General features: G+C 33.3%; 1 protein-coding gene and 1 long non-coding RNA gene across 2 annotated transcripts; one reads left to right on the forward strand and one right to left on the reverse strand.

Annotated features, from left to right (window-relative positions):
* Positions 1 to 2,837: 2,837 nt before the first annotated feature.
* On the reverse strand, positions 2,838 to 7,543 carry LOC132620313 (peroxidase N-like). Its single transcript, XM_060334981.1, has 4 exons — positions 7,328 to 7,543; positions 4,352 to 4,540; positions 3,789 to 3,954; positions 2,838 to 3,256 (listed from the first exon to the last, which is right to left on the reverse strand). Exons 1-4 carry the CDS (start codon positions 7,541 to 7,543, stop codon positions 2,838 to 2,840), a joined length of 990 nt encoding a protein of 329 aa, XP_060190964.1.
* Positions 7,544 to 10,653: 3,110 nt separating this feature from the next.
* Positions 10,654 to 14,521, forward strand: LOC132620322 (uncharacterized). Its single transcript, XR_009574772.1, has 6 exons — positions 10,654 to 10,851; positions 10,993 to 11,076; positions 11,664 to 11,751; positions 13,330 to 13,522; positions 13,651 to 13,698; positions 14,147 to 14,521. It is a non-coding gene; the product is annotated as an uncharacterized LOC132620322 (long non-coding RNA).
* Positions 14,522 to 17,364: the final 2,843 nt, after the last annotated feature.

The following is a 17,364-nucleotide window of genomic DNA, read 5'->3' on the forward strand; positions in this document are numbered from 1 at the left end:
ATGGTGCAACTCTTGGAAGGATATAGGCCAAAAATACTTTGTAAGGAGGTCATGTGGATGCATCCAGCTATGGGATGGTTCAAGTGCAACACTGATGGGGCCTCTAGGGGAAATCCAGGGATGAGTTCTGTTGCCTTCTATATAAGAAATGATAGAGGTGATTTAATGTATGCTAGAGTTAGAACGTTGAATGATACTACCAATATTTGTGCAGAGTCTATAGAAATAGGGGATGGTATTGAATATTGTGTGACACATCAGTTCTTGCCTGTGATTATTGAAACTGATTCCTTGGATTTATTGAACATCATAAGGTAGATATGGAGTATCCCTTGGAACATCATAATTTTGATAAGGAGAATACAGTATTGGAGTAATAAGGGGCAAGTGCAGTTTGCTCATATCCCTCAATTTTGCAGGTACTTTACATGTTCATAATTTTTAGGAGCTATCAACTAATGCCAAAAGATTATTAAACATGGACAAGGCTTTGTTACCTAGTTTCAGATACAAAGTATACAAGTGCAGGGAACCTGATTGAAGTACTTCTACAGTTGGCTCATCACTGCAGCAGTAGTAACATCAAGAAGCTGCATTCACAGCAGCAATACAGGGGAGGTGCTGCAGTTCATCAAGGATACTAGGTCATTTCAGAAGTAGAAGCTCAGCAACATAGAGATGGCAGTAATTTTCCAAATTGATTTCTTGATTTCCATAGCACCTGGTGAGAGCTTTGAGGTGCGTTATAATGGAAACATCATACAATAGGAAAATCTCAGCAACTCTAAGATGTTGCAGCAAGGAAGTAGTCTGATAGAATGTGTTATTTAATATCATTCTTATTTAGGATTTTCCAGCTGAGGCAAAGGTTATTGTTTTGGCTGACAAATGCAGATGCCAAGCTTTAGACAACATAGTTTTTCAGCATCATGCAGTAACTTGCAAATTGTAGCAGTAGACTTGCAGAATTAGTCTCATGCCTGATACTTAGTTACTAGGGAAGTTCTATCCAATGTACGGTATCAACCTGTTGGTTCATTCTATTGGAAGAACCTCCTTAGTAGCCTAGTTTGTTGATGTGATACTGAGGAATATTCATAGAGCATTGTCATAGAGGAAGTTAGCAGCAAAAACAGAAGCTGGAGGATAGCTACAGCCTAGCTTAAACTTTCCAAGGTTTAAGCATACGCAGAAGCATGTTCTTCTTGATTTTTGTATTTGATTTGCTAGTCTTATTGTAGGAACTTTTGGCCAATTTCTCTACTGTACAGACTATTTTTTATTGAATAAAACTCAATCAGCATCATGCTGGTTGTTTTGATTAAAAAAAAAAAAACAACAACAACAACAAAATTCCAACTTTCTGGAAAATTCTGGTAAAGTATGGCCAAAATGTACGGGATGTACATTTTTGTACGGGCCGTGCTTTATCCTGTACTTCTCAGATTTGCGATCTGTCAGTTGCATTGGAAAGAAGGCTTGCTCAACTTGAATTTACATAGGTTATGCATTCCATAACTTCTCATATGCTAGGAAATATACCTCTCTTAAGTTAGACCAAAACTTTCTGTCCAAAATTCTCCAAAGTTTCGACAAACTTAATTCCTTCGATTTGCTTGATCCCGAAACCTTTAGACACTTGCTTAGCACTTGTTAAAAGTATTCCTTTAACCTTATAAGGGCTCCATGACCTCTCCGAGCTTATGTTAGTTTACTTACAATGCAAACGACGCGAAAATTTTTTAGGTGTAACACTATAACAGCCAAACGGGTCGTTACAGACATATGTAAATTTTCCCACCAAGGTGAGTTTACAATCGTCGGCCATCACGCCATAGTAGTCAACATCTTCGAACAGTACTGCTGGAGATCCGTTATGGGGTGTTTGCTATGCAATAATTGTAGAACTGGGTTTTACAGTTGCAGGGATTGCTGGAGCTTGGAGAGCGGATAGGTATTTGGAATTTAGGAGATTACTCTCATTGGGGTTGGTCGTAAAAGGTGGAGGGTATTTTGGTTGATCAATTCATGCCGAGGTACCAGCGAACGAGCAAGTCATCCGAGGTGTCGCATGAGAACACGCAAGGAACGAGAGTTCATTGTTAGACGTTGCCAAGCGTAACAATAATAAACGGCAATGTAATTTTGTAGAATGTTTTTAATTTTCAAAATTAGAAAAGGATAGCATTATTTATCTAATTTTGAAGTTATTTCACTTATCCAAAATATGTAATCTAAGCACTTTTAATTTGATAAAAACTTACCCGCATCAAGTGTTTAAATCAAACCAATAGGTACATGATATATGTTCTCACTTAACCATGGTTAATTTATAACCCCGGTGCTCCACTTTATGTGTCCTAGTTAGTAGCTATTTGGAGAGTCAAATGATGCTTCCTTTGACCATAATTTTCAAGTACATTATAATATTTTGAAGTATTAACTATGTATATTTTTAAAAAAAAAATTAAAGATTTTAAGCAATTCAAACCAAGAATTAGTTACTTCGATCGTCGTACTAGCTCCGAATTAGGTCAAATAAATTGAAATGGAGAGAGTAAATATTTGACTTCATTAAATTGCTTAACCATGATAAGTTGATATAGCGTGGTGTAAACTGTAAACACTCCTTCCGTGTATGTTTTTACCCTTTTAATTTTTCCTTTTTCTGCATAAGATAGAATATAATTGGTCTCCAAAAAGAGAAGGGGTAATCAGTTTATCATTAACAGCTAGATTTAATTCAAAATAGCAACTTACACGCAACCTTTATTATATAAAACCCTTCATTCAAACACTAAAATTGTACTACAATGGAACAACTTTGACTAATTTTCTCAACTAATTACCCTACAATTCTTTCTGATCTCCCCATCTGATCCAGTGAGAGGGCTAATATTTCCCATCTTAATCATGGAATTAACAAAGTCACTAAAGAATAGACTAGAGCTATTACTATAAGTTTCAACCAAGGTTTTTGTTGTAGCTAGGGCAGCATCACTAGAATACAAGATTTGGTCAGATTCAAGAAGACCTCTTCCATTGAGCAAGTTCTTGAAATAGTGATTGTCAAATACGTCAGTGGAGTTCCTGTCAAGAGATGCAGTGTTGTTTCCATCACTAGTGGAAGGGCACAAATTCTGGAGTTCACTCACTAGGCTGCTGTCTAGGGTTGTGTCTGGTCCACCTGATCCACTGAAGTTTATTAATCTGTTATCAAAGGTTGCACACTTTGCCAGCCCAATTGTATGAGCACCTATATAGATATATATCCAGTAATACAGATGATCAGTTAGTAGCAAATTAAATTTACCTATGATGGTACTTTATATGGCATTAACTATAGAGTTAAACATCTATATATATTGTATAGAATTTTTACACTATCCGGTCTCTTTAAAGATAATATTTTTTCCTTCCCAATTCATGTGGCATCATTCAAATTTAGAGAGTCAAACGAGTTTTTCTTTGACCGCATTTTTTTTAATTTCATGTCTTTCAAATATTTTAAATTGTAAACTATTGTGGCTTATAATACTTCCTACGTATGTAAATTTTATTTCAAAAAACATAAAGATTTCATGATTGAATTCATGGTTAAAATTAAAAGATTTGACTCTCGCAATATGAATGGTGCCACATAAATTGAGGCAGAATGAATACTCCATAACAAGCAACTAGTAACTTAGAAAATAAGGCACCAAGTAACCTTTGCAATATTGGAGCAGTATATACTTTAGATTAAAAGAATTTTGATGGAATCAACAGCCTAGTATGTATATATGTACCTGATAAGCTGACAACATCAGTAATGTTGAGTCCAACATCTTGGAACTTTGAAATGATAGTATTGAGCGGGTCAATAGGAGCTGGAAGTGCAGTGCTTGCTCCTGATATGTTAGCAGCTAATCCATCCCTTCTTCCCAATTGCACTTTCCATGTTGGTCCTCCACTCTATTAAAACAAAAATGAGAACAATGACCTATAAGATTTGCTTACATGAATGAATACCGTCCCTGCTTCTTGTGTCGACGGTATCCAATATACATTGTCAGTGTATACAAATTAAATTTCGATCCAGTTTGACTTCCATATGTTGGTAGTATAAACAAAATTATATTATCTGGTCATATAAAAACATAACTATATGTGTACTCACAAAAAGCGAGGCAGGTTGCCTATTACAATGAGTTAACTTATGACAAACACAATTTATGTTGTTGGTGTATATAATAGGATAAAGATTACTTCTAAATATTGTAGGGTATATAAGGTAGCTTCAGATAATAAATTAAATCCTAGATCTACCAATAAACAAGTTGGGCACAAGTTATAAGGTATAAAAGCTTACTAGTAGGACTGAATCTCTAGCAGCTATAGCAAGTATATCAGCACAGGAAACAACTCCACTGCATGCATCTTCAACAGCATTCTTAATCTTATCTATCACTTCAAAACCTCTTGCAGAGTTCAAGTTCGCTGCTGCAAACTTTTCGCTTGTGTTACTATTCCCATCCAGCAACACTGATGCATCACAGCCCTACAAGTAAATATAATAATCAACATTTGAGTTTGACAACAATTAACAAAAAATTAACCCCCTAGCTCCCTCTGTCCTAAAAGCTTCGAAATAGGGATTTGCATTTAAGACACGACAAAATTAATACCCCCAAGGTCACATCTAATAAGACACGACAAAGTTATCTATGTTTAATACGATTTTGAAAAATTAATTTTATCATGTCCTACCAAAGGTTACATTAATAAGACACAACAAAATTAATTTTACAAGATGGTATTAAACATAAGATAAATGAGCTTAAGTCTTTGCACTAAACGCTGTAAGAAATATTTATACAATCACGTTACCAAAGATATAATTACTAATTTTAAATATAAAATAATAGTGTTCCGGTAAAAAATAATGAGTGCTCGAGCACCCAATAACCTCAGTGTAGATTCAGCACAGTAAGTAACATACGGTGACATATTAAATTGCACTTATGAGTAGGGGTGTCAATGTTACGGTTCGGACGGTTATTTTATAAAATTTATACCATACCAATTTTTTGGTTATTTTATTTTGTATAACCGAAATTTGACTTTTCGAAACTGTCTCATCCTCTCGGTTTTTCTTCGGTATAAGTACGGTTTGGTTAGTTTTTCAATATTTTATAAGAAAAACTTCATATAAAAGTCACAAGTAGAAGTTGTACACAATACCATGCATAATTGTATAAGACTTTGGCAAAAACTCTCTAGAAATTTTATTGTTTAAAAGGTGAAGAATTAAGAAAACATGAATCACGACAAGAATAGAGATCCATTGACAATTTTATAGTCGTGTAAGATAATATTAAATAAAGACAAAAAATTGAGATCACATGAGGAGCTAGGAAGTAATCAATCAAGATGAGACACAAGAACTTAGTCTAATAAGATTCGGTATCCAATAAAAGAATTTAAATCATACGAGAGGATAGATATCTAATACATTGTAGCTTGCTACTCAAGATTGTTGGAATATCGTATAACTTAGTGGTTATTGCTCGAGGTGCTAGAACTAATTTAGTTTCAATAGAGTAACATAACAGGTTTCATAGTTGGGACTTTAGTGTTAATTACTTGTTGCCGACTTGTAGTCATTTCCATCATCCAAGGCACGAGGAAAAAAATTTAACGTTTTATTAATTTTAAACTTAATATATAAAATATATATTACACATAAAAATGTATTCGGTATGGTTCGGTATTTTTTCGGTTTATTTTTATAAAATAATAAACCTACCCAATTTTTCTGTACGGTTAGAAATTTATATAAAAACCGACGGTTTTATTAAAAATTTCTAATAATCAGTTCGGTCGATTAAGTTGGTTTTTACAAAACCATTGACACCCCTACTTATGAGTTATCAAGGTTGGCTTTGTAGCTAAAATTAAAGTTACACGAAAAAGTAGAAATAGATCTCTTTTAGGGTCTGTTTGGAAAGCCACCTGGTAATTGGAATTGGTGTAATTACTAGGGTAGTAATTACACAGCCTAGTAATTACACAGTATTGTAATTGCAACGATCTGTTTGTTTGTCATAATGTAATTACAAGCGTGTTGTTTGCACAAGTGTAATTACATAGTTTGTTTAATTTAAAAATAAAATTTAATTATCAAAAATTTAAAATTAATATTAAAAAATATGTGCCTTTATAAATTATATTGAATTAGTTATTTAATAACACATTGTTTCTTGAAATATATTAATTAATAATCATATATTTGTAACTAATGCTGTAAAAAATAATTGATATATTTTTTTTAAATTAATAATATTTTTATTTTAATTAATTATAAAACTTAAAAGCAGACTTTTTTTGTGAGAACATCATGGATGGGATGTTTGAAAAAACAATATAAATATAATGTCATAACATTATTCAAATGTTTAACAAAAAAATATATCAACTGTAAGTGAAAAATAAATAACATGCAATGTGAAATAACAAGTCAATAGTACTAAAGCAAATAAATTAAAATAAAAAATATAACCTTAATTCAAAATCTAAAAGAAAAGATTTAACCTAATACTCTTATGTAAAATTCTAACATTACATAAGTAAGTTCCAACGTGACTTAAGTAAATATAATTTAAAAGAAGGGAAAATAAAGTCTATAACCTCATTCATAACGAAATTCTACTTTAATAATGTCACCCGTTATATGCCATGTTTATTAATGACTCATTCTGTCTACTATTAAGAGGTGTAGTTATAAAAATTAGAATAATAGCACGGTTATGTTAAATTAATAAAATAAAATAAAAATGCGAGCAATTACATGGAACCACAAGAAGTAAAGGTTGGGATTGAGAAGAAATGAAATGATAGATAATAATATAAAAGAAAAAGATATTTTAAAAAATAAAAATAATTAAAAAGTAAAAATAAAAAATAAAAATAAATTAAAAAAGAAAAGAAAAGAAATTAAAATAAAACAAAAAAAGAAAGAAACTAAAAAGTAACTCTGGAATTACAGGGTGTAATTACACCCAATTCTCAGCCTCCCTTGAGAATTGGAGAGTGTAATTACACTCTCTCAATTACACTCTATTCCCACATAACTGTGTAATTACTTGATCAAACAAACAGACCAAAATGTGTAATTACACCTAATTCCAATTACCTGAGTGGCTTTCCAATCAGGCCCTTAATGGACAGGGGAACAGAAAGGTCAGAATTAGCATATTATTAGTTCTTTTCCTGTATAAACGTTACTTGCTTCAGGACTACTGATTTATTTAAGTAAAAAAAAAGTAAGAGGGCCTTAAAAACTCACATTGACGAAGCAATCGTGAAAATGAAGGCGACGCAAAGAAGCTGCCATTCTCATTTCATTCTTGATCGCGCTCTGAACTTCTTTACGAACAATTTTCAGGACATTTGGACATGTTTTTGCGTAGAAATCAGCAGTTAATTGAGAATTTACGACTACAAACATGATCAGGAAAATCACAAAGAGAGAATATAAAGTAAGGCTGCATGGTTTCCTCATGTTTCAGAAGTAGAAATGATTCTGATTTAGCTAGAAAATTAAGTTTACTCAATTAACTTGATAATAATGTGTAGTAAACTACCAGCCAACCCTAATTTATAATAGTGTTTTAAGGGCCATCTAAGGAATATAATATGGACTTGAACTAAGTGCTGTGATGTATGGCGGCTCCATTTTAGATATTCTTGCTAATTTAATAGAGGACGTGTGTGCATTTAACGCAATTTGATATTGCAAAAATCTTTTACGTGCAATATGCTAATTGTCATTTCTATCATATTACCGTTTTATGCATATCATTATGATTTATATGTAACTGCAAGGTGGTGGAGCTAGGATTTTTTCACTAAAGACATTCAAAATATAAAGAAGTAAACATACTAAAAAGTTAAGTTGATTCAACATATACTATGTATGTATATATATATATAATCTAAACCCCCTTGCGTCTCCTAGCTCCGCCCCTGTAACTACCTAATAAGTGACCTCATTGTGTAAATATTTTCTAATGCCCCAATGTATAGAACTTAAACCCAATTTAAATTGCAACTAACTAAGGGGTAGATTTAAAAATGTAAATTAAAATCCACTTAAGAGCTAAGGCTTGTGATGTGTGGAGGATGCATGCATCTTAGGGTTTGTACGAAACTCAGATCTGGGGAGAGTACATAATGGTAACCAATGTGGAAAGTGAGCAAGTGATCAAGGTTTTAATATTACATGAGGCCATGGCGCTTATCACTTAATCAAATATATACAGGGTTTTGCATGCATGTTCATGAATCAGAACTGGATTGACAGGACAACTTAATTGGATTCTACTTATAGTGGATAATAAAATAAATATGGCCAACATTCTCTTTGTCGTTGTGTTATTATAGTGCGTTATTACGATATGAGAGCATGAGCATTATGGTTAAATAACAAGAATAGTTCATTGATATGCTTCTTTTAATTAAGTAGGGGGTTGTCAAAATAGTTAGTGTTAGATTATTGGAGTATTTGAGAGAAGAAAATGAGTTCCTAATTGGTATAAGCTAAGATTGAAGAAAGTAGAAGTATTTTTAAACGCTTCCTATCTTTGTTTGAATAATTTGAGGAAAATTTTGGAGCGAAATTAAAAGTTTGGCTATACATATTAAAGGGAAAACTACATGACTTAACAAACATATAGTGGGTATTGACATTTAGTGACAGTACTTTACCTTAATGACATTAAGCAAACATTTATTTAATAGTATCATTTAATAACTAATTAAGTAAAAAACAATAAATGCGAAAACGTCTATCCACTTTCTCCACTTTTCAAACCCGTTTCTCTCTCATCAGTATCAATCTCCTCCTATTTTTTCTCCATATCTATTATACACGATTTTTCCACCAGATTTTCTTCCTAATTTGTAGCTATGCACTATCTGGTAAGTAAATTTTTTGTGTTTCTCTCTCATCAGTATCAATCTATTGTGTATTTTGGTATATATCTTTTGAGTTTTCTCTAATTTTATATACAATTAGGTGTCCGCCATTGTTGGGGGAAAGGTCCGCCATTGTTAGGGTTTTGGAAATCAAGCTTCGAATTTGTGTTAATGGCGGACGGAGGCACTCCTAGCAAAGTTACTAGAGGTATTCCCATTATTTTTTATGATGGTCTATCTTTTGATTTGTGTATCACTCAAACTCAAGATGAAGAAGACAATGCAGGCTCTGTTGCTAGAATGATTGCTCAGAGTAGTAATATTAAAATTGGAGATGAAGGTTCTAAATCTATCAAAAGAAAAGAAGTAGTCGTAAATCCATCAAATTCCAGACCATTTGTTCAAAGTACTGAAAAACGGAGAAAAGTTGTCGAGGATGCATCAGGAAGCAAAGGAAAAAATGTTGTTAAAGATGAACCACCAAAGAAAATGAAGGTAAAAATGTTGTTTTATACATTTGTTATATACAATTTCTCATTGCGTGTACATTGATGTTGCATTTTTCTATGAATACAGTGTATCTTTGAATACAATTTCTCATATATGTTTTTTGATTGAATACAAGGTGTTTCATTCATGTATTCATGAATACAGTGTGTATTCATGTATGTTGATTTATAGTTTTTTTGATACAATTTCTATGAATACAATTTCTCATATATGTTTTTTGGTTGAATACAAGGTGTTTCATTCATGTATACATGAATACAGTGTGTATTCATGAATGTTGATTTATAGTTTTTTTGATACAATGTATGCATTTTTATATTTTCATGTATTCATGAATACAGTGTGCATTTGTATGCAATTTTCCATTATTTTAAGATACACCTTGTCATTGCAGAAATTGCATTTTGATTGAATACATTTATCTTTTTGTATGCAGTTTCTCATTTCTATCATTTGCACTATATATTGCCATTGTAGTTTTTATGAATACAGTGTATACTATATTTTGAAAGTTGATAATCAGTGATTTGATTATGAATATGCAAAAAAAATTCTATGTGAAAAAACCTCCAACTCAAACGGTGCACATGAGTTGTTACACAAACACTGACGTATTTAAAGATTTGAAGAAAAAGCACTACTAAAAAAACAGGATTTTCCGACCTCAAAAAACCGACCTCAATTTAGATCGGAAAAAAACCGACCTCATGAGGTCGGTAAAGTCGTAATATTTGTTTTTTAATTTTTTTTAAAATAAACCGACCTGGTGAGGTCGGTAATATTGTATCAAAATTTGAAAAATTAATGTACCGACCTCACCAGGTCGGAAATTTATTTGATGCTAAATATATTATAATTTTATTTTTTATTTAAAATAATACCGACCTCACGAGGTCGGTATTATTTTAAATTAAAAATAAAATTATTAAATATACCGACCTCATGAGGTCGGTATAATTAATTAGTCTAATACCGACCTCACGAGGCCGGTATTATTTTAAATTAAAAATAAAATTATTAAATATACCGACCTCATGAGGTCGGTATAATTAATCAGTCTAATAAAATCAAAACAGACCCAGTTATAACCTGTCACTTTCCCATTTCAATTTCTTCTCCTCTCATCACCTTCTCTACCCCCCCCCCCCCCCCCTCTCCGGCGATGTCACCATTATTGCTGCCAGTCACCGCCGCCGCCGTCCCTACCCAGCTGAAAAAGCTTGTTTCAGATATAACATTGAAAAAAGAGTTTGCCTAAGTGACTACTTCTTCCAAATCTGTCCCCCATTTTCTACGCTCTCACACTTTCTTCACTTCATTTTCCCCATATCTCACGCCCTTCTCTTCTTCCAATGGTCTCCACCTTCATTTTCCATCTTCTAGGTAAGCCCTAATTTCTCCTTTGATTTAGTAATTTCCTCTTTCGTTTTAATTCCCAAAGTTACTTCCCCTTTTTTTGTTACTCTAACTAAAATGTTTGAGTCTTGGACAGAATTGACCCAATCTTCCCTTTTGTTTTCTGAGTTGTTTGTGCTTGATTTAGGAGATCATTGTGATGCCTCTATTGACAACTTTGACGATCAGTAGACAACATCCTTAATCTTTCTGGTATGTATTTTCCTATCTCAAAATGTGCTTTCTCTATTTTAATTGTTGAATTGATGCTTAATGTAATTTGGAATTAGAAACGCCGAAATTGTTATTTTGATGTCTTTTGTCTTCCATTGTTTTGTACAACTTTATTTGGGGCATGACGGCATCATTAACTGGCCAAAACAGTAGACCATTTTGTCATATTAGTAAAGTTCGTGTAGGACTTTGACAAAAAAAGAAATATAAAAAGAAAATAATTAATGACGGATATTAAAGTTGTTGAATTGTAGAGAAAAAAAATGGAGTACCGAAGTAGTCTTCAGGCTATGATTCTTTTCTTTATGAAAATTCAAGAATAAGTCCAGAATCATGACGTTCTTTACATATTTTCTTTACATGTTTGAAATTAGTAGCCGATTGTTTACTTCCTATTTATAGGTTCTATCTGGAATGGTTTAGCTTTATTACTCGGTTTTTGAATACTATCAGTGTTTTGAAGTTGGCAACTTTTACGAAATTACATTTTTGTGTGTCTTTATTCTTTCTCCTTAACCTTTTAAAAACATCCTTATGTTGATTCTTTCTCTTTTGTTTCCTTTCAGATACCTCAACGAATACATTCTTTGAGCCATTTCGACATTTTAGAGATCTGAGAGGGGTAATGCACTTGACAATCTTGACGGTGTAGTGGTACGTTTTATGAATTTTTCCCTGTTGTAGAATTTTACCTTACTAATCCTATTGAGGCAAACTAACATAACTAGCAAGCATGTACAAAATATGAACTTGACAAAATGGTAGTGACCTGATGTACCAGTATCCCCTCTGATAGGTTGTTGAGTTCCAGGATTTGCTATGACCTGGTTCTGCTTCTTGCATGGATTTGAATCCTTCTAAGATGAATAGGGTTTTGCAAATTTTGGAACTGTAAACATGGATGAATGTACTAATACCATTCTTCTATTTTATTCTTTTAGATTTCTTGCAGTGTTAATAGGATAACAAAAGCATTTAAGTCTTAACAGTATGTCATACATTTAACATAATCACCAGTATTACTTTGTCAAAATCTAATTACTCTTAAAACTGATTTCTATTTGGATGAAGTAAGTGGTATTAATTTATTGCATTGTATTAATTTATTGCATCATCCTTTGAAGCTTTGAACTTGTGGCTGATTACAGAATCTTTAATGAGCTTAGACCACAATTTCTTAGGTCTTATATTATGGTTATCTCTGCAACTACTACTAGTGGTGAGTTCAGTATTAGACCACTCAATTGGATTAAGTTCAAAACTCACCCTGCAAGATTGTGATGGGGAACAAATTGGGGTGATCAAGAAGTTTATGCAAAAACTTTCTTCTTCTTCTAAATCTTCTTCTTCAAAGGAATCTGTTTGAAGTAATTTTGGGTGAAGAGGAAAGAATTTTTGGTGAAGAGGAAGGACTCTACCGTTGTAGAAAAGTTCATTTGCATGGGAAGTTGTGGATTTTTCGTCGTTGGTTATTGAGGCCATTTGAAACTGAAATTCTCTATTTTGAGGGGAAGACACTTAAAGCTAATCTTAGAGTCAACCTTATGGGGTCTGCTTTTCTTTCCCTTCCTTTTTTGTTTTGAACTCTTTTTTCCTTTAAAAAACGATTATAAATGTTGGGTTTTGGGTTTAGAATCTTATGTAGGACATAGAAGATACTGGTTCCTCTCTTAAATGTTTGTAAAAATCTGAGCTTGATTGTAAAAAAAGATTAAAATGATTGTTTTTACTGAGAATTGGAAAAGCAAAAGTAGTGGTGGGTGAATTTTCATTGTTGTCACAAATCACTAGTCTCTTTCCAACAGTTCCAAGTTTTTTTTATTTTCTTTGTCCTTATATGTAGTGTGATAGATTCACTAGCCATTCACCCACAGAATGAAATGTAAAAAGTAAAATGGGGTTTCAGCTATGGTGTTTTTAGATAGAGACATGGGTCCCTACTTTGTATAGGGAATAAAGCTTTGATATTTATACTGAAACAGACTGGCCTTTGATCTTTTACATCCTTGATTTAACCAGAATGTTATGTAATTGAATTTTTGAACATTTAGCTACTAAGATTGACAATTTGTTCAATGCCCAACTCATGTCAGCACATTCTCATGTTGCAATGAAGTTTATAGGCTATCATCCTTGACCAGTTACCTAATAAGTTATGCTGTATTCTACTCTAAAAAAGTTATCCTTCTGTGTTTTCATCTTTTTTAAAAATCCATCTCCAATACAATGCAGATATGACTATTCTGGCTATGGAATTAGCCAGGAAGATTTGATTCTTTATGGGCAATCTGTTGGAAGTGGCCCAACATTACACTTAGTAGCTAAATTACCACGGTTGAAAGGTGTGGTTCTGCACAGTGGCATTCTTTCTGGTCTTTGTGTGCTTTGCCATGCAAACTTCTCTTTTTGCTTTGATATTTACAAGGTAACTAACACCCTTCTAGGAAATGGAAATTAACTTTTTGATGTGTATATATATATATATATATATATTTCATTTTTGTATTTTCCTTGTGGCTATCTTAAGCATCTAACAGCTATGTTCATGTTCAGAATTTAAACAAGATTCAGAAGGTGAAAAGCCTTGTGCTCGTTATACATGTAAGTTATTCTCCGCATTAGTTGACATTTAGATTCAGACTTCTTAAGCAGTGTTTACTTGCTAAAGAAATTGACATTTCATTGGAAAATGATTGAAGTTTAAACAAGTGATGAGGGTAAGATTAAATTATCTAACATAGAGAAAGAGAATACATGGATATGAACTTTTGTGTCTTTTCAACTAAAGAATCCTATCTGCCATGACAGAAATCATATATATAAGAACAACTTCCTTTCACTTTAAAGTTTTGTTTCTTGATTCATGATATCCATATGTGACATTTCGTGGATATCCTTTTGGCATGAAACCTTTTTCCTCTTAAAACTGATTAGTCATGGTTTGGTTTTGTGTAATACTTAAAGTAAGAATTCAAAGTAGTTTGATTTGTCATAAAACTGATTACTCCTAGAAATCATTTCTAAGTGTTTAATTTTATATTTTTCGTAGTTGGTTACCATACAACTTGCTTCGAGGGGGATTCCGTCGTATCCTGATGATGCTCGTAACCCCCATACTCAATCTAGTGGTGCGGATGATGATGGGACTCACGTGTCAAACACACAAAGGCATGTTTGAATGTTAATGTTGTGGTGGATTTGTGGATTGTGTAAGTGTTTTGTGGATGTTTGCGAGGAATGAAGTAGTCTAATGTTGCAGACTTAACTTAATGTAGACTTGTTTAATGTTTTGTGGATGTTTGCAAAAGTTGAAGTAGTTTAATGTCTCTTGTGAATGTTTGAATGACGTTTTGATTTAACTTTGAAGTAGTTTCGAATTGAATTTGATGTATTGGTGATTGTAATATATGTGTTTGTTGAAGTAGCTTAATGTTTTATGCATTTGTAGTAGTTTGGTGAATTGTTGGCAGCTATCTGAGCTGGTTTTAGTTGAATCTAAAATTGTTTTCATCTTGACGGGGGGGGGGGGGGCACGGAATAGCAGCTAGGTCCTACTAATTTTTTTACAAATTACCGACCTCATGAGGTCGGTTTTCTGGAAATATTTTCAAGAAATTATAAATTACCGACCTCATGAGGTCGGTTTTCTGGAAATCTTTTCAACAAATTGCAAATTACCGACCTCATGAGGTCGGTTTTCTGGGGGTATTCATATAAATTACCGACCTCAAACTCATATCATTATATTATTAATATAATTTACCGACCTCATGAGGTCGGTACTTTATTTAATTAATACCCGGCGTAAAAAAATATACCGACCTCGTGAGGTCGGTTTTTTGCGACCTCACGAGGTCGGTAAGAATACCGACCCACTGTTTTCCGACCGAATTTTGAGGTCAGTTTTGAGGTCGGTTTTTGACCAAAACCGACCTCATGAGGTCGGAAATAGCCATTTTTTAGGTCGGGAAATCCTGTTTTTTTAGTAGTGAAGCTCACTGATGAGCAATACAAATTGTTCGGGGAAACTTGCTTTGGTGTATTCCTCCAGATGCAGCGTTATGATATTAAAGCACAGACTATGAGGTACTGCATGGTGAGAGAACTTACTCGTAGCAGGCCCGATGCATTCCTGATGGATGTAAATGGTAAGGAATTGTGTTTTTCTATACGGGAGTTTGCACTCATAACTGAATTGAAGTGTATCGGCAATGAAGATTAATTTAAAGTTGGGTTTAGCTCAAAGAAGCAAAACGGGATATTGAAAACATACTTCGGCGGGTCTAAAACTTTGCCAAAGAAGGTAGCACTGATGCTTACCTTCATGATGCCGATGCTATTAAAATTGTCATTTTATACTTCATACATACTTATATACTATCCAATGAGAACAAAGTTGTTAGGATACCAAGGCTACATTTTGAGTTGGTAGAGAGTAGTAGCTACACAGATTTCCCATGGGGAAAGGTAGCATTCCGTGATTTGATTAAAAGCCTAAGCAAGACGATGACGTTTGAGAAAAAAAATTATAGGCTTCACAGGATGCCCCTTGCTATGCAAATTTGGGTATATGAGTGTTGTCCATTGGTTGACAACAATAGTGTACTTAAGTCAGGTGACCACATTATAGCGGTTAAATCAGGCGATAACATTCCTAGAATGCTTAATTGGAAGACCGTAGAAAGTCAACCAACTTATAAGGACCTGATGTACGGCATATTTAGGGAAGATGACAACCCAGTAATTTGTTGTATCCAACATTTTTCCTATGTTCTACCTTTTTTTGACAATGTGATTAAATGTTTTTTTTTACACAAATACTGACTGTTTTGTATACTATTTTAGGAGGTACCTCTATTTGATAATATGGTCCCGACCATCAACGAGGTTGCTTGTCTTCAATTGCTCCTGCTTTCCATCTATGAAGGGCAAACTACCATTGCAACAGAAGATGAACATGAATCAGAGGATGACTTTGTTTCTACACCACCACAGAAGAAACGTAAGAAAATGTCTGATGGACCTTCTTCATCAACGAAAAAGAATACACCTGTGAAGAGGACAACTTCAAAATTGAATGCACTTGTGAAAAGGCCAATTTCAAACTGAATACACCTGTGAAGTGGCCTAATTCAAATATAATTACACATGTGAGGAGGCCTACTTCAAAAATGAATACACCATTGAAGAGGCCTACTTTAAAAATGGATATACCTGTGAAAAAGCAGGTGCAGCCAAAAAATCCATTTGTCCAGCATGATGATGTCCCGACAGAAAATAATCAAGATGAGTTTGTGATGTTACGGCAAGAACTAAATGATTTTAAAAAGTCGGTAAAGGACGAAATCAAGGGTCTTCGGAAATCGGTAAGTGTAATTTATAGCTTTGTATTTTTTTTGTCGTCCATATAATTGAAAGTTTATGATATAGTTTCGTATATTGATTAAGTAAAGGACGACATCAAGGATCTTCGTAAATCTGTGGACGATAAATTCACAGAGGTTCTTCAAGCAATTAAAGGGATTAATGATTAAGACAAGGTAAAATAAACACATTTGAACACATTACAATGTTTACGTCAATAATTATTAATAGACAACTTTTTTTAAAAGGTGCTGCAAGTGAATCTCCATTTTAGCGACATGATGGTGGAACACATCGTTCAGTTGATGACAACATATTTGATTTATCACCAATACAGAATGAAATATTTACACCTCATGTTGCAACAGAGGTAATTCTTGTTGTTCCGTATCCGACAATTCCTACTTATCAGACTGATTATTCATTTATCAGAGATCACTGATTATGTGTATACAACTGTATTGTATTCATGAAAGATTATGTGTATACAAATTATATTTTCTGAATCTTGATTCAACATAGGGCTTAGTCGGGGATGTCGGTGTCACTAAGTGTAATTCAAGTGGAGATACAATAAGAGCAGATACAGAAGAAATTCAGGAAGAACCCATCATTTTTGGACAACATATTGAATCAGAGGTTTTTAACATTTTAAGTTTTTTATGCAACTGTTTGTTCATTTATTTGTTAACTCTTTTAGCCTTTTTTCGAAAAAGAATTCATGTAATGTAATGTAATGTTGTCATAGGCATTTGGATCTCAAATCCAAATTGAGAAATCTCAACATACAGTTGATGTTGCCCATATTGTTCCTGCTGGCAAAACTAGCAATGACGGAAGCCCCATGTCAGTTGGTGACAAAACAGTTGAGTTACGCCCCGATAAAGGTGTATCTTCTACTTC

The sequence above is a fragment of the Lycium barbarum genome, chromosome 2, assembly GCF_019175385.1.
Source record: "Lycium barbarum isolate Lr01 chromosome 2, ASM1917538v2, whole genome shotgun sequence".
NCBI lineage: Eukaryota > Viridiplantae > Streptophyta > Magnoliopsida > Solanales > Solanaceae > Lycium > Lycium barbarum.

Bases quoted from the DNA above. Each gene is read 5' to 3' on its own strand.
- LOC132620313 (XM_060334981.1), bottom strand. From the start codon at position 7,543: ATGAGGAAACCATGCAGCCTTACTTTATATTCTCTCTTTGTGATTTTC. The intron at 3,955-4,351 runs GTAAGCTTTTAT...TTGTTTTAATAG, and splicing joins CTAGAGATTCAGTCCTACTA to AGTGGAGGACCAACATGGAA. The intron at 3,257-3,788 runs GTACATATATAC...ATATCTATATAG, and splicing joins TGATGTTGTCAGCTTATCAG to GTGCTCATACAATTGGGCTG.